We start from the raw sequence: 22,920 nt of genomic DNA, 5'->3' as shown, positions 1-22,920 counted from the left end.
GAAGTCCCTCCCACCTGTGAAGAACAGGCTGCTGAGGCGCTAACACTCACTAGCTCCCCACGGGAGTGTTTTGACAACGAGATGGAAACAACAGGATGTGAAGAGATGTTACACATGTATCCTTACGCTCCTCACAGCGATACGGCCAGGATCCGGTCTGCTTCTGTGGTCCCGGCCAGCAGGCCCTTTGCCCTGACGGAGTGGCAGCTCCATGAGCCTGACATTTCAGCAGCAGAGCGAGATTCTTCTCTCACGTCTCCCAAAATTTCCCTTCACTCTTTTCAGCTGCTGGGCAAACGCCCTCCCTGCTAAACCGCCCGCCGTGCGGGGAAGAAGGTGCTGACGCAGGCCCTGCGGGACGGGTACTCTGGCAGAGACGTCCCCTCAGCTCCTGGACACTGCTGAGCCAGGAATCCCTGCGGACACTGTCCCTGGTGCGCGGTCTCCGCTGTGCACCCTCCGCTTTCCCTCCATTTCCTGCAGAATACTCGGGAATCAGCTCCCTGACAGGCGTCCTCTTTGCCCAAATCACTGCAAAGGCACATCTCCAGCGCCCCATTTCTCTCTCCCTCTAGCTGTTAGGGTGGCACACGATCAAAGATTTGCCCAGGGGTTGGCAAACTTTTTCTGTAGAGGGTCGACTAGTAAACATTTCACACTTTGCAAGCCAAAGAATCTCTGCTGGCAACAATTCAACTGACAACAGCCGCCGGCAGTCGGTAGATGAATGAGCAGGACTGCGTTCCAGTAAAAACTGTATTTACGAAAACTGGCAGTGGGCCAGACTTGGCCTGTGAGCCGTGGTTTACCGCCCCTGCTCTTGGTGGTGCAGAACCATCAGCATTGTAAGCTGGCCCACAGACCCCTTCTGCCAGAGTCCCTCGGCCTGGGGGTGGGGAGACCGAGGCCACGAGGGGCTGCCTGGTGTGGCCCGCATCACCGAGCCAAAAGGGAAGGGCACAGACAGCACGAGGACTGTGGCGTCCTGACTCCCGGATGAGTACTCTTTCTGACCCCCCCACGGAAGTGCCACGTCCACACAAGGATCGTCACGGGCTGGCTGTGAAAATGCAGGAGATAGGCAGACAAAACTCCTCCTCCGAAGGCAGAGGTTTGGGGCGAACAGGACACATGCTGGTTGCGTCTCCGCCCCTCCAGAGGATGCTCCTTGGGGCCCCAGTTACAAGGCCAGCCATGAACCCCAGGAGGGGGGTGAGAGCTGTCCCACTGACTGAGGCTGAGCTGACCCACATCTTTGGGAGGATTCTTCCTTGAGCTTCTCCGGTGATGACTCTGGACCTCAGGGTGCCCATAAAACTGGCTAAGAATCTACAAAGCAGGCTGGTCTCTGTCTTCACAGTGTTACCCCAACACCCAGAGGCGGAGCCACACCACCCGATCTCCCTGCCAGACAGGACTTGCTGCCCAGCTGCCGGGAGTGCTGGTCACAGGCAGCCTCCAGCTGCGGTCCCTGCATAGCTGCCTCCCGTGTGGCCCCCACTTGGTGAGCAATCACGGCCGAGGGAGAAAGCCTGGTCACTGTGGCCATGGCAAACAGTCCCGAGGAGTCCAGACCACCCACGGGGTCGGGCGAGGCTCGTCAGGCCCTCTGCCCCATCCTGCCCCCTTCCCTCCTGGCCACAGGGGCCAAAACTAAGGGCTCTCCCGAATAGGTGTCTTGCCCACGCAGCTCCCTGTCCAGGGCTGCTTCTCAAAGAACCCAAGCCCTGACCACATGAGTACCGGTGGGAGGGGTGGGGGGTGTTGTCTGAGAGCCTTTAACAAGCTGAGTATGTGGTAAGAGTGATGGTAAAAATGACAGTGTAATTCCTATCTGCCCCCCTGCCCCTGGCCCTGCCCGGCCCCGCCCCCCCGCCCCGCTCCACCCCCCACTCCACTCCCAGCTCTTTTGAAGAGCTGTTTCCGTAAGAACAGGGCAGAAGCCTCCACCTAAGGAAGTAGTTGCCCACCCTCCCTGAGGCTGTGTCCCAGCCACAGCCCAGGAGGAGGCGGGGGAGGAAGCAGGCAGGAGGATAGGGAAGAAGATGGTCCAGGAGAACCACCTCCAGGTACGTCCAGCAGGACAAGGGCGCCAGCTGCCTCAGAGGATGGGCTGTGGGTTCTGACTCTGCTATGTTCCGTCAGTTACAAAACTTCCGTGATTCAGTTTCCTCACCTGGACCAAAACCCTGACTTTTGGGGCTATAATGAAGCTTCACTGCAATGATCTACATAAAGGTGCGTGGTTGCTGGGAAAGGCCCCAGGTGCGTTCTCGTGGCCTTCCCTGTGCCCAGGGTACCCACCCCACTGCTCTGCACAGGGCAGCTTCTCAGTACAGAAGACGCACTCACTGCCGTTATCAAAATTAAATAGTTGGAAAAAGAAAAGTGGGTCAGCTTGGAAAAGGAAAACTGCTACTCATAGGGGAGATGATAAATACCAGAAGATAGGAAATAAATAAACTTTCTATTTTTATTACATGGTTATTATTTCACACAGCAAATATGCAACCAAATTTCATGGAAGATGAAAAACAACAGGAGTTCAGGGGTTTGCAAGTGTTCATTTCCTTTTGTGTACACCAGAAGCTCCTCTAAGAATAGCACCTATCAATTAAAAAAAAAAAAAGAGGGTGTGTCTATTTTAGGGCTGACTGCCGCCATCAAATGTGCACAGAGGGTAAGCGGCCTGTGGAGGCCGGGCCCTAACATTTTCAGTTGTGCTTACCTGAGAGAGACAGTAGCCAGAGTCTGGGAGTTTAATTACTCTGGGCTGCCAGCATGGAGAAGCTTAGCTTTAGAAACAAAACCTGCTTTTCTGTAACAACAGACTGGGCTGGCTTCAGAACTGACTAAGGCCCTCAAGTATATCAGCATTAGGGTTAGGGGTTAGGGTTAGGGCCACCGGGGCCCCCACACCCATCAATAGTGGCCTCGGGGATGCTCTGCCAGCCCGTGAGGAGCTGGTGTGCAGGGGAACCGAGGCCCCTGCCAACCTGCTGCTGTGTGAGAGAGCGAGTCGCCGGGAAAGGCATCCTCCAGCGCCCGTCCAGATCTCTGATGACCTCGGTCTTAGCGACATCTGACTCCAACCTTCCCGGAGACCATGGGCTGGCACCCAAGCCGAGCCGCCCCTGGCCTCGGGCCCCACAGCAACCACGAGGGGTAGAGGGACGAACACTGTTCTCAGCCTGCACATCGCGGAGCAGGCTCTGGGCAGTGCAGCCACAGTTTAGGCCCCAAGCTCCTGCAGGGGTCAGAACGTGGAACAAACGTGGAACAATGTTTCTGCACTGACCAGGTGTGAGATCGTTGTCGTGTTGCTGCAAGGTGCCTGTATAAATGCTGTGTTACTAAGTTCTCATAAAGACCTGAGTAATAGGAAGAAGGGCGTGTCCTTTGGGGATGGATGAAGAATCCTAAAAGTCATGTGGGGAAATGCATGTCAGAAGAGGAGAATATCTGAAAAAATAAGAAAATTTGAAGACATCTGTCTGATCAGACATTAAAGCATTGCATAAAGGCAGTGGAATGAGAACCCTCTGGCACTGACCGAGGACTCAGAAGCTAGCTCAGCAGGCCGAAGGAGGAGTCATAAACAAGTAATATTCAGGAGTCATAATATGGAGCAAAAGAATTTAAATTAAGTGGAAAAGAATAAATTTTGCTGGTGTAAACACCTCAAGTGTGAAAAATAAGACAAAAAGTCTAGAAGAAAACTAAGGAGGCTATATATAAAACACTCTTAAAAAAACAAACAAACAGAAAAGCTAGAGTCTATTAAAGTTGTCACATTTGCCTGCATAAAAAAAGTAAGAAATTTCCCCCTCCAAAAATCCCAAAGAAACAATAAACAAAATTAATGACATAAAATAGACTGGAAAAAATCTGCTACACATATGATGGAAAAGGAGGTGGTAATATCTTTCTAATAATTCAGTTTAATCCATTGAACATTAAATCGAGTGTGCTTCTTTTTCCCCACACAAAAAGGATATTAAAGAGCCCAGTGAACGCCCTTTATCGGGAAAAGACTTCATTTGTTTAGGAAAAATAATGACAGGAAGCTACCAAGACAGGTCACGTCCTACCGATGCCAGTGGAAGCGCCCACCACCCCACCAGCCAGCCTGCTCCGGCCCCGGCTTCTGCCTCTGTGCCTCCGCCCATCCTGCCCCTGCAGGGCCCCCGCCTCTCACGCCAGAGCTCCCCTGGTACTAAGGACTGTGTCACATGCTGCCTTCTCCTGGCCCTTGATGACGTCTATCCCCCAGCTAAAAGTGACCCCCACACTCTCTGAACCCTTTTCTCCTTCTGTTCAGTTATTTAGGCCCTTGTCCTGGTCCTGCTCTGAAGTTACAGGCCTTCAATGGCAGGACCCAGACCTAACACGTCGCCGTGCTCCAGCACCTTCCTCGACAAAGTCCATCAAGCTGGATGAGATCACGACGTGTGATAGAGGAACGTGTGGTTGTGGAGTTTCTCCCTTAGCAGGCTCAACTTCATGCCTGGAACCTTCTTCTAGGTAATGGGAACACACTGAACGTTCTTTGCTAGGAGTATACTGCTAAGAACAATCAGTAATACTGTTTTAGGAATCTATGTATGTGACCAAGCCTCTCCCCCACTGCCTTCCCATCACCACACTCATGGCCAGTAGCAGACACACAGCAGGTTCTCTGTGCACTGCCACCAATTCTGAATTTATGGCATCCTTTCAAGTGTTAAGGAACTTATTAAATTTCTGTAAGACATGAACAGAAGGGATAGTGGCAAAGAGCTTTTGTGCATTCACATCAAAATGATCCCAGTGCTTTTGGATCCACAATGTCCCTCCTCTCCTCCAAATACAGTGGTTTCTACGTGTCAGTGACCAAAGGTAAAACACTCTGCGGAAGTCGCTGCAATGATCAGGAGAACTTCTTTTCTGTCGAGGTGGAAGGCACAGCAGTGCAAGGTTAAGTGGCTGCCAGTCATCCCCGCGCTGAACGGCTCAGGGTTTGAAGCGCTTCAGCAAAGGAGGCTTCGAAGGGATTCAGAAGCCCCGACGTCCTCTCTGGTCTAAAGCAGTCCCATTGTTTAGTGGGGATTGAACAGTAATTACCAAGGCTCAGTGGGAGAACTGAATGGAAACAGTTGTCAAAAAGCCAAATAGGTGAGACGTGCCAGCACGCTAAGGGACCCTAGTGGACAGAGAGGTTCTGAAGCATCTCTTGTATTCTTTTTTTTTTTTTACATTTTTTATTGACTTATAATCATTTTACAATGTTGTGTCAAATTCCAGTGTTCAGCACAATTTTTCAGTCATTCATGGACATATACACACTCATTGTCACATTTTTTTCTCTGTGAGTTATCATAACATTTTGTGTATATTTCCGCATCTCTTGTATTCTAATGACTCCTATGATAACCCCCAGCTTGGATCTATGGAGCAAGCCTTGTAAATACAGCATCGGTCTGCAGATGACGGCCCTCTAGAAGTACAGCTAATTTCCCAAACATTATAAAGTGCTAAACTTCTTACGTTGCCCTGGTTCACAATCCATTTCCTAAGAAACAGAGACAGAGTTTTCCTTTCTAAGTCCCATGTAAGGGAAAACAGAGGTCATCTTCTCGGTAGCGAGGGGCCTCAACAGTTACACCATCTGTTGCCTCTGTAACAAGAGCCTGTAACCGGTTCCCCATCTCAAGTCACTTCTCCCTAAGAGCCCTCCTCATTGTTTGGTAAAGGAGATCTTTTCTGATCATGCTTAAAAACCAGTGGTATCCCTGGGCCACAGGATAAAGTCAAACCCTTTAGCCCAGCGCCAAGGCCCTCCGCGGCCGTGGCCCGTGGGTCCAGACGTGCCGACTCTCCTGCACCCCGCACATCCCACAGCACTGACCGCCCGACAGGCCCATGGAGACGCCCAGGCAGTGCCCACTTGTGCGCTGCCATGCTGCCCCGTCCTCTCCTCGACCACTGGGCAGCGCTGCTATCTTTCCTTTCATTCATCCAACGACTGCTGGAAATTACTGTGTGCCTGGCTACGTGTTAAGAGTCTGAGAACTTAACTGAGAAGAAGGGCTCGTCCTGCCCCAAGGCCCCAGGAGAGCACAGCCCTTCTCCTCCACTGACCATGTTCCCAGGCCACGTGGTCCTCCCCACTGTATCCGCATCATCTGCCTCCCGCACTAACCTGGGAGCTGGGCGGGAGTGGACCCTGTTTTCTTTACCGCTGTGACACTGGCTCACCAGATGTGCTTGTGAATGTGTGTCGGGAAGAATGGAGTGGAGAGAAAGGCTGCACGTGTCAACCATGGATGTTTCAGGTTCTGAAGCACCTGCCCTGGGGAAATGGCCACTGCCGACACTCTGAGCTGGCCCCCAGCCCTCATTTCTGGCCTTTCCTGCTCCCTTAAATTTTGTTCTCCTTTCCTCTATTAATTCTTCCTAGGGTCCCTCAGCATCTATTCAAGACTGGGAAATTTGGGGGGGATCTCGGGCTTCATAAAGGAAGTGCCTCCACTTGGAGTGATGTGTCCCCCATGTGCAAAGGAAGCACCTGGGGGTGCTCTCTGCTATTGTTACAAAGCTTTGCACTGGTTTGTCCAGGACCCCACTGGTGGCTGGGACCATGTTCCAGATAGATCTCCACGTCTGAGTCTTCACGAGGTTCCTGAACCCACCTAAATGTCCAGTACAGAGGCTGAGGGTGAGGCAGAAATACAATGCTGGTTCCAGGGAAGCACAGGACAGGGCCAGGTGGCCCTCCACACACTGACATCACCACAAAAAGACAGAAAAGTGGCTATAAGAGGCTATGTGCATTTTAGCTCACAGGCAAGTTGTCTCTCACTGTAAGAAAGAGAATGTAATTTTATACTTTAGTAAAGCGTGAGCTCTGAGCTGGTGGGTGAGCGCGGTGAGCGGCTGTCCCGGAGGGCCTGGACCTGCAGCAGCAGCAGCGTCATTCGGGACTTGTCAGAAATGCGCACCTGCGTCCTCATGGGCCCTCGAGCGTGAGAACCACTGGCCAAGGCTTTAACCTGACCTTGATGCACAGAGGACACTCATGCACTGAACTTGTACTTCAGAAAGCCACCTTCTAACTTGGGGTCTCTCCACGCTCCACCCTCTCCACTCCCCTGGGACACAGGAAGTGGGGATCACTGCCCGTTTGTCACAAAGTAGACGAAGTCTAGGGCGAACCACTGCCAGCACATCCGAGGCCTACAGAGTTACTGCTTTCTTGGTCCAAATAACCAGAAAGGGCATTTGCATCTGCTGTTCTTTCGTCTCTTGTTGAGGGTTGGGAGAAGCTCTTGAAAACATTTGTGGAAGATAACTGACAATCTAGTGGGCAACAGGGTAACAGATTTCCGAGATGCACGTGCTGATGATGACTGTGAACGGAGCGTACGCAGCTGCATCAGAGGCTTCACGTTTAAGGCACAAGACTTAGACGCTGACATAATTAGGTTTACAATGTCCCTTGGACCCTGTTAACGTTCTGACATAAATCAACAACCACCATGACTAATAAGCAGTAACCATTATGACAGCTGGTGAATCTCCCCAAAATGTAGCTAGAGCAAAGCAGACGCTGTCTCCCTGAGCCATCTTGTCCCCCAGACCACCCGAGGGGATTTCTTCATGGCTTCTAGGAATGACAGAGAAGCACTGGGAGCCCTCAAAGTAATAATATTCTCTTCTGCAATAAGGGTCCTGCTGCGAGGACCTCCCCGAACAGGTGTTTCAGAAGCAAGGCCCCTGATGTCAGTGTCCGCCGGTGCCCAACCCTCTGCCCTCCCACAGCATCTTAGGCTCCGCACTTTCCCCAGCTCATCCCTAAATCCTCATCACTCACCTGCTGCTTCTCAGCCTCACTCACGGCTCTCACCGCCCTGCCTCCCGCCCCGCTCCCTGTGTCTTCTGCATGTTTGTATCAGCTGTATTCCCGTCCTGTCACTTTGATGGTGCTCCAGGCAGAGATGAATGTGTATTTTTGTCCTCTGTTCCTAATGCTCATTTTTATAAAATCATGCAGTCTAGAAGCGAATCTAGATATCATCTATCCAATCCAGCATTAATTTTTTTTTTTGCAGTGGAATCGTTTTTAAGAGACAATCTTATGTAGAAGTCTAATTTCTAAAACAGGTAAGAGTGAAACTATTTTGTCTGAAGCTGGGAAAGGAGCAGAGTCTACATCTGATTTCTCTTTAAAATATTTAAAAATACATGTGAAGGGCCTCTTCTGCACCAGACACCATGTTAGACACTCTGGAGAGGCAGAGATGAGGGTGTAGACAGGGCTTCTGTCCCTGTGCTGCTCAGGGCACCCCTGCTCCCTCGCCAGCTCCCGGAGCTCCCCATGGAACCCTGTTTGAAAATCACTGAGCTAGTCTAACTAAGGTCCAGAGAGAGAAGTGCTTGCCCAAAGGACAGCCCTCCTGGCCTGCCAGTTTGAACTTGGGATAAATATACCCCTCAGTGTTACTGATGTGCAGTTAAACAGATCACAGGGTGATAGTGGGGAGGAAAAATCAGAGAGCTGTGTCATGAGTGTGCCTTCTCACACAGAGATGTGGACTAAGCCAGAAAAAGGCTATGTACTGTGCATAAAGCTAACACAACAGTGGTGAACACTGGCACGCCCCAACACTTAATCTTTACTCCTGCCAGGCCCTTGGAAGGGACTGCTTTGGGACACACAATTAAAAAATTTAAAATAAAAATTCACAATCAAATATCAAACAAAAAAAAAAACCTCACCCCTTTTCACCCAGGACCTAGAAGAATGCAGTCGTCCCGCGGTACCCGTGGGGGTTGGTTCCAGGAGCCCCCGCGGACACCAAACCCTGCGGAGCTGAAGCCCCTCCGAGGCAGCGGGCAGTGGTGAACAGAGGGGCCTCCATCCGGGCTCAACCCGCAGAGAGTGAAGCCCGCAGAGAGCAGGCTGGGTCCTCCACTACCCCGTCCGTGTCAGGTGGCAAATTACCGTCCATACTAGATGTTTGGCTTTCTAACCTGGGGCTTGTCAGATTGAAACAAGAAAGAAACTTAGAAATAGGGTTTTATCTTTGAAGCACAGCGATCCCATTTATGGAGCCCGACAACGCGAAAGAAATTTCAGCTTTGTTTTCTAGGCCAAATCTCCTCCAGGAACTGACTGACCTTCAGCTTGAATGAGTGCGATGTTTCCAAAGGACTAGCGAGAGTCCTCTTCCAGGAAGCCCGTGAAACCCTGTCACTGCGCCCTGCTGGGCACATGTGACCCCAGGGGACTGCGGAATTTAATTATCCATCTTTGGAGGGTCACGTGACAACAACCACCACCAATCCTTCTCTGTGTTTCTGGGCCCGCGGGCCAGATGTTCAGCCTCTGTTGGTCTCAGCCTCATCATCTGTCAAAGGAGGAGTTTGGACTAAAACATCTCTAAGACCCTTCCACGCTCTCTCCTCCTTGGCTGTCCCGTTAGAATCGGCAGGTAGATTTCGGAATCTGAAGAGACTTACTCACCGAGAGAGGAGTGGCCCAGGATGTGTTCCAGACACCTGACCAGGGCTTCAGTGTCACTGTCCTGTCGGAACGAGAGAGGTTTACTTCCTCGGAAAGTAGAAGGATATTTAATGACATGGAAAAACGCTCTCGCCATGCTTAGGCAGAACGAAACCTGAAAGAATCCAGCTGCAGAATTATTGTACAGTAGGATCCCATTTTTAAACGAAAAACAGCTCTATCTGTACGTCCGTCTGCATGTGCATGTGTATGTATCTGTTGCTCTGTCTCTGCTGGGAAGAGCACACGTGAAAATGTGAACAGCAGTGTGACTACAAGGTGGGATTACGGGGGGGCCTTTATCTTCCCCTTTGTGTGCTTAAGTTGCTTATGAATTTCTATAATAAATAGTGCTTTTTCCTCATAAAAATGTTATCATTATTTTCATTAAAATAGTAATTGATACTTTCAAGATTATACTTTCCTTTCAGGTTTCTGTGTCTACCAATGAACAGACAGCCTAACCCTCCCCTGGGACCGGACTTAAGAAGGTATTTCTTTCACAGCTTTTAATTAGTGATCTACATCCTACTAGACACACAGAATTTTTTAAAAGTACCTTTTTTTTTGGCGGATTACGTTTTATTTTTTATTTTTTAATTATGACTTTTTAAATTGAAGTATAGTTGATTTACAATGCTTTGTTAGTTTCTGGTGTGTTATAGTGGAGCAGTTATACATGTATATTCTTTTCCACAAATATTCCTTAATTAATCTATTAAAATGCTAGCTACTCTTAGAATGAAGAAAGGGCTCTATTCAATCTGTATTCAGTACAGTCAGAATCAAGTCAACATTTTTTCCAAGAGAGCATCTCTGCCGTTCTTTGGATATCTATGGTCTTCAAGGGGCCGTAACCCTAGGAAATGCTCTGTTTCTTTACTTTAACCCTCAGTAAGAGTCGGCACCCCCATGGGGGTGGAGGTCGGGGTGGGGGAGAATCCCAGAACTGTATTTGATAACAAAATATTATCTTTAATACAAAATAAATATCTGTCCTCTACCCAGGAGGCTAGAAATATCCAAAAAAGCATCATAATGATGGAGGGAAAACAGAAGCTCTTTTCATCTTCAGGCTTGGGGTTCTCTGAGAGGCAGTAATACCTTGTGGCTCACCTGCCCCATTTCACAGCAAGCAGCGCGTTTCACGTTGCAGTAATCATGGATTTGGGAAACATGCACTGCAGTGTAACAAACGCCCCTAAAATGTTACGTAACTGTTGGTCTCCACTTTATAACACCTGGTGGGGTTTGGGCAGCCAGGTTTTGTGCATGTGGTAAAACCCATTTGATTTTCATTTCATTTTCCAGTGCACAGAAGGGGATCCCTGGTCAGTGCTGGTTCGTGAGGCCAAAGCACCAGAGGAAGACCCCCACGCCCAGCCCAGGGGTAGGGAGGCAGGTACCAAGCACAGAAACAGCAGAGGAAAGGCAGGCCCTGCCTTCTCCTACAGCCTTGTGGTCTCCACGCTTAGCAAAGGGGGAGCCTTGAGTCAGAGAGGAACGCGCACAGATACTCTCTGCAGGAAGGAAGGCAGGGCTCACAACCGTGATGCAGGGGCGACACCAGCCAGGCCAGCCTGGATCCCAGCCCAGACCCTCCGCTGACTGTGCTTGTCCGGGCCATGTGGCTTGGCTTCTTCCCAGGTCTTAGTTTCTGCGTCTGTGAATCAGATGATGGTTAAGGAGACTTCCAACTCTAAAACCCTATTCTCCTGGCCAAAGAGCCAGATGAACAGGGAGTGTGGTTAACTGCTTTCAAAGTGGCTATGACAATCACTCCTGCCCTCGTGCTCCGGGGCCATCCCTCCACCATGATGCAGAGGTCTTCCCCGACCCGAGGCACCTGCAGCTTGCTGTGGCCGCGGGGTGCCCAGGAGCAGCACTGTGTGCCTTCTCCAGCTGGGCCTGAGAGGTCGTGTAGCTTCCATTTTCACTCTTGGAAGCCAGCAACTACATAAGAAGCCCAGGCCGTTCTGCTGGAGAGGTCCGTTGGGGTTGTCCCTGGAGCAGGAGAGGCCACGGGAGGAAAACCAGGGCCCCTGGCCCCTAGCCAGCAGCACTGGCAGACACGGGAGCGAGGCCAAGCCAAGCTCTTGGCTAAACACAGCCAAAGGAGTGACTTCATGCAGTATTACATGGAGCAGAACTGTCCCCTCAGCCCCGGCAACTCACAGAATCAGGAGGAACAATAAATACATCATGGTTTTAATCCACTAACTTGGGGGTGTTTTGTTACACAGCAAAAGGTAACTGAGACACTAAACAAACCAAGGTCACTGACCACATATCTGCTTTTACATCCTGGCACCCAGCACAGACACTGGCAGGCGACAAACACTAAATCTTATCTGTGCGTGTCTCCTCCAGCTTCTGTGATTTGCAAGGAGGGAAAACAGAAGGATGGCATGAACTCTGGGTTCTCCCCAAATCAAAGTGCATCGCTCCTGGGAGACTGGAGGAAAAAGCAGGTGACTTCTTAACTCTGCAGCCCGGTCGAGCGGTTAACATCTCCCAGCTGCAGTTTTCCTCATTGTAATGTGATGAGGGTAATGGTCTCCACCTCACATGGGGCTCTTATGAGAAGCAAATGGAATAATAAAAAGCCTTGACGACAGGGTCTGGCTCAGCGGAAGTACCTAGTGAAAGGGTGCAACAGCGGTGCCAACTGGTGCCTGCTGAGGCCCTGCAGGCCCCAAACTTCCAGCCCTTAGGCGTCCGCCTGCTCCTCTTTGGGAGATAAACTCCTGACGGGCGTTTGCCTCAGCAGAATTAACAGCCCTGGGAAATGGCTAGTCTCATGGTGCCCACATCTGCTCCTAATTGGGATCATAAATTCCACCACCCTGCTTGTGTCAGCCCACGTCTCCATCTTACTGAAGTCGTAAATCCGCTCTCCTCCCATGAACCAAAGCCCCCCAGCCCGTTTACAGCCAGTCAGAAATCTGTCCCCTGCCCCTTTGTGCTCACAGCCCTTCCCCAGTAACAGGCCCTGCACACTCACCCTCGCGGCTCACGCAGGCCCCTCTCGTCTGTGTGGCCCACTGTTGCCTGTAGCGGTGAACCTAATAAACTCCTTTCCTATTTCATCCTTTGCCTTTGGTAGATTCTTTTACCACCTGCAGTACTGGCCCTCTATGTGTCCCCCAACAGGCATGCTAGGGCGGGAAGATGACAGACATGAAAGACTGAGAGGTTTACCCACTGCACCGCCCCACGGCAGGGAGAGTCTCCATAACCATCTGAGTTGAGTCAATGCAACAGAAACAGCAAGAGCCAGAGACAGGGCTGCAGAAGGCGCCTGGACGGCTGGGACACATCGATCACATCTTCCTAACACAGACGTTAGGAGCTCTGTCCAGGGGTGTGTTGGGGTGGGGGTGGGGGGGTTGGGGCAGGAATAACTCTAATGCTCTAGAATGACTGAATGAATACTAACTTTGATTAAGGTCTTAATTCATGCCCCTGTTGTGCCAGCTCACGTGTATTAATTCACTTAAACTCTGCCAGGGATGCGATTTTTCTCCCCATTTAACAGCTGACAAAACTGAGGCACAAACAGGTTCCCTAATACAACCAAGTTCACGCAGCTAGGAAGAGGAGCTGCAGGCAGCGCATCTCCAGAGCCTCTGCATCACAGAGATGGAGAGAAGTCAGGGAGCCCGGCCCAGAGCAGCTCACCATGCTGTTGGAGGAACTGGGGTGTAACCTCGAGGAGACCTAAGAGCAGTTCCTTGGGAGATGTGTATAAAATATAAGCAATCCAGAAACAAGATGCAGCTACGGAGGGGGCGGGGCGGGCACTTCATCATCAGCTCCCAGCCCCGGCTGGAAGAGCAGGTCCAGCAGATCGGAGACTCCTGTCTACATGTGGCCTCGGCACGGGGTGGGAGGGGGTGTGGGTGCACTCTCTCACAGAAGCAAGCAACCCCAGTCGTCATCCTGGTGGGCACTTGGGTCCTTTGCCAACGTCCCTGCCTGCCCCTGAAGACCTGTGACCCCAGAGGTCACAGGCAGTGACTGAGCTGAGCCTTCACCCCCAACAGGGGACGAGTCACCTTCTACCTCCAGGCTGCAGATCAGGGCAGCAAAAGTAAAACTGCCAACTAGGCCCATTGAAAACCTTGTAAGATTCTGAAATAATTTCAGACTTACAGTAGAGTTGCAAAAATAGTATGAAAGTTCCCATATGCCTTTCGCCCTGATGTCAAGTTTATGACCTCCCCCATCCACCCCCACATACACCTGAGTCTCTCAGCCCCGGCACTGCTGACGTCTGGGCCGGGTGTGGGAAGACTGCTGAGCAGCATCTCTGGCCTCAGCCCCCTGGATGCCAGCAGACCACCCATCACCCCTTCCTTTGACCCTGAAATCTGAAAGCCAGACGTGTCACCAGACACTGTCAAAGGTCCATGAGGGGCCAAGCCTCCCCTGGCTGGGACCCGCTGATGCACAAACGTCTCTGTCTCTATGTCCACATTTCCTCTGCTGATCAAATCTAGGGTACTGTGAGGATCAAAATAAGTGATACTAATGGGTTATGAGCCATAGCATACAACAAGATGCCAACTGTACCTTTTAACATTTAAATGAAATTCTGTCTGTTTTGACGAAGAGACCACTTATAACAAAGATCAGGTTCTGCATTAGGTAACAATTCGGGAACGGAGCTAAAGAGCTTGTTTTACTGCATTACAACTTAACCCAGCACCCAGCTCACTCCTAGTGTCCCAGAAATAGGCATGTAATGAACATAAATGCCCTCAACAGATACACACTCACCCCGTGAGAAAAGCGGAGGAAACGGAAATGAACTCCACACCTTTCTGAAGATGTTTCCTGGCTCGGCACCACGTTTGCGCTCAGGTCAAGGATGACACCTTTCAGGAGCGGAGTTCCTCTCCCAGCCCCCTTTCCCCACCCTTCAGATCACAGCTGAAATGTCCTCTTCCAGAAACCCTCCCTGACCCCCTCCCCCTAGGTCTCCCCAGGCCCCCACCTCCTCAATCACCTCAGTTTCTTCCTTTTCTACTCACTCTCATCTGTTTGTGTACTGGATTGTTGAAGCCATCCATCCACCCATCCATCCATCCATTCATTCATTCATTTATTCCACAAATCCTACTCAGCGTCTGCTCTATGGGAAACACTAGTCAAGGTGCTGGGAATGCAGCAGTGAAAAAAAAAAATACAATCAGACTCTCTGCCCTAGTAGCTGCATTCTAGTAGGGGAGACAGACCGTAGATGAAGGAGCAGATGAGCAGTGGCAAGTCACATGGTGACGGGACTGCGGAGAAAAACAAAGTGGGCAGGGGACTGAGAATGCTTGGGCCAGCAGGTGCTGTCTTCTATGAATGAGTCAGATTCCTCCCCAGTAAAGTGACAGGAGCAGAGACTCAAAGGTTCAGAAGAAGCCAGTCACTGGTGTGTCTGGAGATGGGGATTCCAGGCTCCCACAGGCAGGAACACGCCTGGTGTGTCCCAGGAGCAGGAAGAAGGCTGGCCGGATGGAGTAGGGCGGGCAAGGGCAGGTCTCATTGTGGAGGAGGGAGGGGCGTGTCCATTGGTGGTAGGGGGCCTTTTATTCTGGGTGAGCTGGGCTGGGGAAAGGCACTGGAGGCCAGTGAGAAATGACTGCAGTAATCCACTGGGGAGGTGACAGTGGCTCTGGCAGTAGGAGAAGTGCTAAGTGGTGATCTTACTCCAAACATGCTTCAAAGGTCAAGCCAGTAGGCTTTGCTTACAGACTGGATGTAGGACTGGAGTGAAAGGATGTGGAGTAGGGGCTGACTCAGGAGGGGCGTGGCCTTGGCCTGATGCTGCAGTGACTCAGAAGGGGCCAAGAGGGGGGCAACCAGCTCCCTGCACAACCTTCCTGCAGCCCCGTGGCTGCCGCAGACCCACTGCTTCACTTAATGCTTGCAAGGACCCTTCGATGCAAGTGTATGTGGTGGTGTGTATCCCGGTTGAAGTCAGTCAAACTAGACTTTAACTGGCTGGAATTCAAACAAGGGAGAAGGTGAGGGTGGGGGAAGGAAGGGGGTGGAGTCAGGGGTCCCAGGCAGTTCTGTCCCACAGCTGAGTCAAAAAGCGAACGCCCCGGACTGAGAGCTGCACCTCAGCTCCTGTGTGTGCCTCTTAGATTGTGAGCCTCTTGGTGCTTTGCCTGATTGCCCCAAACTGATAAGGTTCAAAATTACGTGTTTCCCATACAGCCCACTTCCCAAGCAAGCGAAACGTTTCATTTGATGCTCAGAAAAGCAGCAGCTCGTTTTGTCTGTAAGTGACTACTGTATGAAGCATGGACTTTAAAACTCAGGGCCCTTGAAAGATGACACTGTTATATCCTAACTGCACAGGAGGAGCCTGGGGCTCAGTGAGGTGCAGCAACTTCTCCAAGTTCACACAGCTTGTCCGCAGCCGGGCTGGACAGTCTGAGTCCATTTGTAGCCACTGCCTTACAGTCTTCTGCACAGCAGTTATAACCCCCCTTCTCTGCGATGACCGGAAAAACGCACTGTACTCAGTTGTCCAAGGGGACAGCAGAGGGGCCACCGCATTATCCGGTCCTCTGGTGAGACCTGTTCTACTGAACAGAATTCCTGAGCTGTGTACAAGGCAAGGCCTGCACCAGTTCTAGGAAAAGTGCTGCGTTATGAAGACTAAAATTAAAAAGAGCCTGCCTCCCACATCTGTTATGGGTACACATTTCTCTCCTCCTCCCAGTTTTTAAAAAAATTTTTAGAAGGTGCCAGAACTCCTGAGTCCAAATAGCAGGACTGATTTACCTATGTTGCATCATCAGACCTAATTAATTTGACTCTGTGCGTGGGCAGAAACGCTTTCTGCCTTGAGCCATCAGTTTTCAGCAGCAGCAGCCCTGCAGGTGAATCATTCCCCCAACCACATCCCAGCCCGCGTCCCAGGCTGGGCAGCCACCCGCGTCCTGGGCTGGACAGCCGCCCACCTCGGTGAAGTGTAGCTGTGCTCAGCGTGATGTATCAGTCCTTCCACAAGCCCGGTGTGAGTGGCTGGGAGGCCTGACCTTGATGTGACAGTCCCCCCACCCACGGGGCTGCTGCAGGTTGTACAGGGAGCTGGTTGCCCCCCTCGCAGCCCCTTCCGAGTCACTGCAGCGTCACGCCAAGGCCACGCCCCTCCTGGGCAGCTCCCCATGCTGCAAACATGGTGGGTGTACCAGAACCAGGCCATCTCCACCCCACTGGGGCTCCTCTAATGGGCAGTCTTTGCCCGGGGCTCCCCCTGGTGCAGCCAAGGCTTTCCCACAAAGCCCTGCAGGCTGATTCCCTCACCTAACCCTCCTTTCTTCCCTCCCACCCATCCCCTCAAAGATGCAGGCCAGCATCACAACTGTGTAACCCCGGAAGACCCTACTGTCATCCGTGACCATACGGTATTTCTAACTGCTTAACTGTATAATAGTTTAAATGGCTTTTCTCCTGCTCTTGGTGATCAGGGTTGGGCTGGAGGGGAGGGAGTTCGGGGGGTCCACCCAACCCCCACATGGTGCTGTGTGCGGGGATCATGCCCAGTGCCCTGCCTTTGCCCCCAGCACCTTAGAAATGGCAGTTGGGCTTCTGTTTTCTATATCTTGTTGTTCATAACTCACCCCAAATATACACGCAGGCAGTTATTTTTAGTCCCTTGTTTCTTTGTATTCTGTTGTTTGAGGTGCAGGTCCCACTGCAGCAAGAGGTCCTAGGCCTCATTGTGCCTAAACAGTTAGAAGCATTTACCAACCTGACTTTAAACTGTGCAAGTTTTTCTAGAGCACTTTTCCACAGATCCCCTTCCTAAACACATTTATTCCAGGCACAAGAATATTAGAATGAGTTCCAAAGCGAGAGGTGAACTTCATACCCAGCAGAAGGAAGGGGGCTGCTGCCCCTACAGAAACAACTGCAACAATCTGTCACCCTGTATGCGATCTCTATGTCAGCCAGCTCCACCCCTGAACCCCTGACCTTTTACTATAAAGCCCCCGGCCTTCTCTCCCCAGCAGGCTCACAGTCTTGGAGGCAGTACCCCACTGTGACCTCCTTTGCCTGGCAAAGAAATACAGCTGCCTTTTCTACTTCATCCAAAACTCTATCCTTGAGTCTCAATTTGGTAGTCAGGGCATGGACACTGAGTTTTGGCAACAGTTGGAGGCTCTCCCTGCCTATGTCATAGGCATTTCTCTTTCATTCCTGATTCCATCTTGTCATCTGCTTCCCAGAGGACCTAAACTGACACAGCTTAGAAAATACTGGGCACAGAACAAAGGTGTGGAAATGTTATCTGCTATTGTTATAATAATTATGATTTGATTAAATGAATGGCTCCACTAACAGAAGACACTGCCAGAGGCACCTATTCCCAAGAGAATCTGATTCAAGAGTCCTCAGGGTAGTCTTAGGCCTGGCCTCCCCTGAAATTATTTCTCTGCCCCTGTGGCACCATTCCAAGATCATTATTGCTTTTTTCTAATACTTTCCTGTGCAGAGAAAATTTCATAATCATTGGAGGATTTGGTGAAAATATATTGAAAACTTCAGAATTTGCTGGGGAAACAGGTTCTCTACAGCTCTTCATCTTAACAAGGACAAACCCCACAGACCTATGAGCCTTCTCTAAACAAGTGTCAATGAAAGACGCATTCACCACACGGCAGAGCCTCTCCTGAGGTGTCCTGTCTTAATGGTACATGCCTCGTATGTGCGACACTGGTGCCCACAGACACTGATTAGTCGGGGAGAGGGAAATGATGGTCAAGGCAGCAAGGGACAGATAAGGGTCTACAAAAACACCTGCAGTCCACGACCCTAAAACGTGTCCACCAGAGTACACGAACGCTTTTCAGTGACAGGGCCCCAGATACTGTTGAGAACCCTGTTGTGATGACAGCTATGAAGCCCATTCTCCTGAGACCTGAGAGGCTGGTTCCAATTCAGTGACCACAGCCCTCATAGAGGAGCGATCAGCAGTGTGACAAGGGCTGGAGACAAAGGGGCAGGCACACTCTGCCTATCGAAGCGGAGAAACAAGCAGGTGATTCACAGAAGGGCGGTGGAGAGGAGAGGCTGCTGCTGGCAAGACCGTCACAGGCGGGACTCCGCAATCAATGCCAGGGAAGCCCACGGCTGGGTTTGTTTGTAAGCTCTCCTTCCATTGAAATAGAAACCATGTGACTTTTGCACCACCCGAAGGAAGAGGGAATCAGCTCTGCCCCGATGACCCACGGAACAGCCGTGGGTATGACGGTCGCTAAGTAGGCCTTGGGCGCTCAGGTCAAGGGCAGGACTGGGGGCAGGGGAGAAGAGGTGAAGCCCAGAGGTGAGTGCAGCTGTCACCCAGTTCACAAAGCCAGCAGGGGCTGGGCCTCCACACGGGCTCTGTAACTGTAATCTGTGCCGTGCTAACAAAATAGTCTACAAAGAGAAGGGGAAGCACCCATCACAACCCCACACCTCCACCTTTGGGGAGGGGGAGATTGTATCGATTTACTAGGAAGACAAAGGGGGCTGGAACTACCTGTCTCGACACTCCCCTCCTGACTCTGTTACGCTAGGTCCCTTCTGGGGGGAGGCACCTTCCGCACTCGAAGAAACTGGGCTTGGAAATGTGAGCGACTGGGCCTGAGGCAGGGTTCTGGCCCTTCCCCAGTGCACGGCTGTGGGCAGGCTACTTCTCTCTCGGAAACTCGGCTTCCTCATCTGGAAAACAGTGATGGGGATAACCGCTCAACAGGGTTTTGTGAGACAAAACACCAACACGTATGTGAGAGGCCTCAGCACCTTGCCCTCACAGTGACTCAAAATCAATCACGATCCATCACATCACAGGCTGCAAGGCACAGTCCGGAGAGCAAAACTGCTGCCAATGTTCATAGTTGCCCTAGTGAGTAAGAAGGGATGTTCCTTATGCTGCAGTGGTAAAATCTCACTTCAGCACCGAAGGGTTTTGAAAGTATTATAAGAAGGCCAAAGGATGGCTATATAGCTTTACCATAATAACAGCTAATATCTCATTACTAATTACTTTATTAAATACTGGGCACTATTCTCAGGACTTTATATTGATTACTTCATTCAATCCCCAAAAGTATTCTGTGAGGTAGGAACCATTATCCTCCTATTTTACAGTTTAGAAAACTGAAGCACAGTGGGATTTAGTAGCTTGCACAAGGTCCCACAGCCTGCCAGGGACAAGGGCTAGACTCATGCAGGTGGCTTGATTTCCAACCCTATGTTCTTTTTTTTTTTTCCTTCCCCACACCGAGAACTTTCATGTGGTTTATTTTAATCCTAAAGAAACTCTAAATTTAACACAATTCAAAGGGGGGAAAAGTAAACCAGGAAGGAAAAATAAACCACACAAAAAACATGGAGTAGGCCTAGAGAGAGAACCTGAAACGTCCATAGGTCCCAGTCACATTTACCAGCTCGGAGGAAAATCACTACTTGGCTCACATCCCTATTTCCTCTTGCTCTCTGGTGAACCTTTTAAACTTTGTTGCTGTTTTTTTTTCACACTGTGTAATCACTGATTTTTTTTTTTTTAGTATCTTAAATTTAATGAAATGTGGTTTATAGCTTGGCTATTCAGCAAAGTATCTTCAGTCAGACAGAGCCCAGGCAAGATAAACATGGTCATGGAACATTTAGAGGGTATAGATTTTTAAGATCTTCAAGATGATATATAACTCAAAAAACTTGACAGAAGTACTAACTTATGCCTTACAAATCTTTTTTTTCTTTTCATCAAAGTAAGATCCTTTGAAATACACTGCTGGGGATGGGTAATATAGTAGAAAAATCACAAAAAATAATTTATGAGATTATCTAAAATTAAGGATCAACTGAGTTGTGACGCCAATATATTCCAGAGAATGGCTGCCTACTAGGGAGAAATTGATACTGTTAGAGTTTTTCCTTTATCAAATATTTTTTTATTTTACATTTTTTTATTGAGTAATAGTTATTTTACAATGTTGTGTCAAATTCTAGTGTAGAGCACAATTTTTCAGTCATACATGAACATACATATATTCATTGTCACATTTTTTTTCCTCTATGAGCTACCACAAGATCTTGTATATATTTCCCTGTGCTATACAGTATAATCTTGTTTATCTATTCTGCATTTTAAAATCTCAGTCTGTCCCTTCCCACCCCCCGCCCCCTTGGCAACCACAAGTTTGTATTCTATGTCTGTGAGTCTGTTTCTGTTTTGTATTTATGTTTTGTTTTGTTTTGTTTTGTTTTGCTTTCAGATTTCTCATATAAACAATCTCATATGGTATTTTTCTTTCTCTTTCTGGCTTACTTCACTTGGAATGACATTCTCCAGGAACATACATGTTGCTGCAAATGGCGTTACGTTGTCAGTTTTTGTGGCTGAATAGTATTCCATCGTATAAATATACCACTTCTTCTTTATTCAGTCATCTGTTGATGGACATCTAGGCTGTTTCCATGTCTTGGCTATTGTAAATAGTGCTGCTATGAACATTGGGGTGCAGGTGTCATCCTGAAGTAGGGTTCCTTCTGGATATATGCCCAGGAGTGGGATTGCTGGGTCATATGGTAAGTCTATTCCTAGTCTTTTGAGGAATCTCCATACTGTTTTCCACAGTGGTTTTCCTTGCTTCCCTCTCCCACTCTTAATGATTTAGATGTCTTCTTTTACAATTTTGTGTTTATTCTTTTCGTAATTCATGGCAGTTATCTCCTTTCCAGTTATGAGTTTATCATTTTTGTAGCATCCTGCTTCTTTTCTATTTAGAGTAGACCTGTCAATATTTCTTTTAGCATGGGTTTAGTGTGGCTAAACTCTTTTAGTTTTTGCTTGTCTGTGAAGTTCTTTATCTCTCATCCTATTCTAAAGGATAGCCTTGCTGGATAGAGTATCCTAGGCTGCATCTTTTTTTCATTCAGGACTTTGAATATATCTTGCTACTCCCTTCTGGCCTGTAGTGCTTGTGTAGAGAAATCAGCTGAGAGCCTTATGGGGGGTCCCCTTGTAACTCACTCTTTGTTTTTCTCTTGCTGCCTTTAGGATTATTTCTTTATCCTTGACTCTGGTCATCTTGATTGTGATATGTCTTAGTGTGGGTCTGTTTGGGTTCTTCCTTTTTGGGACCCTCTGAGCCTCCTGTACTTCGATATCTGATTCCTTTAGTTTTGGGAAGTTTTCAGTCATGATTTCTTCCAATACTTTTTCAATCATCTTTGCTCTTTCTTCCCCTTCTGGAACCCCTATTATGCATAGATTGGCATGCTTTATATTATCCCTTAGGTCCCTTATATTGTTTTCATTGTTTTTTATTTGTTTTTCTCTCAGCTGTTCTGATTGGGTGCTTTCTGTTGTCCTGTTTTCTAGGTCACTTACTCATTCCTCTGTATTATGTAATCACTGATTTTTACCAGTGTGGACACCCCACCTGGACAGTGACTTTAAGCTTTGGTTATAATCCATCAGTACAGGCTTTGGTTGCTCAGTTCAGTCCTGCTTTGGCCATTGACAGCTCTTTCCGTGGGTGGCTGTGCTTTCCTCTGACGAAATTCCATCTTGTGGGTTTCTTTCTTCTTGGTACACATCTTCCTATGTGCTTGTTGACCATTTGTATGTCTTGTCTGGAGAGGGGGCTGTTCAAGTCCCTCTCCATTTGAAAAACTAGGTTGTCTTTTTGTTGATATTTGTGAAAGTTCTTTTTTAAATTGAAGTATAGTTGACTTACAATGTTGTGTTAACTTCTGGTGTACAGCACAATGATTCATTTATATATATATGCATATAACTTTTCATATTCTTTTTCATTATAGGTTACTATAAGATATTGGATATAGTTCCCTGTGCTATACAGTAGGCTCTTGTTATCTATTTTATATATAGTAGTTAGTATCTGCAAATCCCAACTCCCAATTTATCCCTTCCTACCCCCTTCCCGGCCTGGTAACCATAAGTTTGTGTTCTATGTCTGTGGTTCTTTTTCTGTTTTGTGCATAAGTTCATTTGTGTCTTTTTTTTTTTTTTAAAGATTCCACATATGGGTGATATCATATGGTATTTGTCTTTCTCTTTCTGGCTTACTTCACTTAGAGTGATGATCTCCAGGTCTATCCATGTTGCTGCAAATGGCATTATTTCATTCTTTTTTATGGCTGAGTAGTATTTCACTGTATAAATATACCACAACTTCTTTATCTAGTCATCTGCTGATGGACATTTAGGTTGTTTCCATGTCTTGGCTGTTGTTAGTAGTGTTGCTATGAACATTGGGGTGCATGAATCTCTTTGAATTAGAGTTCCCTCCAGATATATGCCCAGTAGTGGGATTGCTGGATCATATAGTAAGCCTATTGTTAGTTTT

The 22,920-nt window shown here is 49.0% G+C and overlaps 1 protein-coding gene across 1 annotated transcript in view; it reads right to left on the bottom strand.

Annotated features, from left to right (window-relative positions):
- NEK11 (NIMA related kinase 11) overlaps positions 1-22,920 on the bottom strand; it is a 203,285-nt gene that overhangs the window by 48,752 nt on the left and 131,613 nt on the right. Inside the window, 1 exon segment of the mRNA XM_032489468.1 lies at positions 9,506-9,566. Coding sequence (XP_032345359.1) covers positions 9,506-9,566 — 61 coding nt within the window.

The sequence above is a fragment of the Camelus ferus genome, chromosome 1, assembly GCF_009834535.1.
Source record: "Camelus ferus isolate YT-003-E chromosome 1, BCGSAC_Cfer_1.0, whole genome shotgun sequence".
Classification (NCBI taxonomy): Eukaryota; Metazoa; Chordata; class Mammalia; order Artiodactyla; family Camelidae; genus Camelus; species Camelus ferus.
The sequence above is the reverse complement of the archived record's forward strand: the minus strand, read 5'-3'. Positions and strand labels throughout refer to the sequence as shown.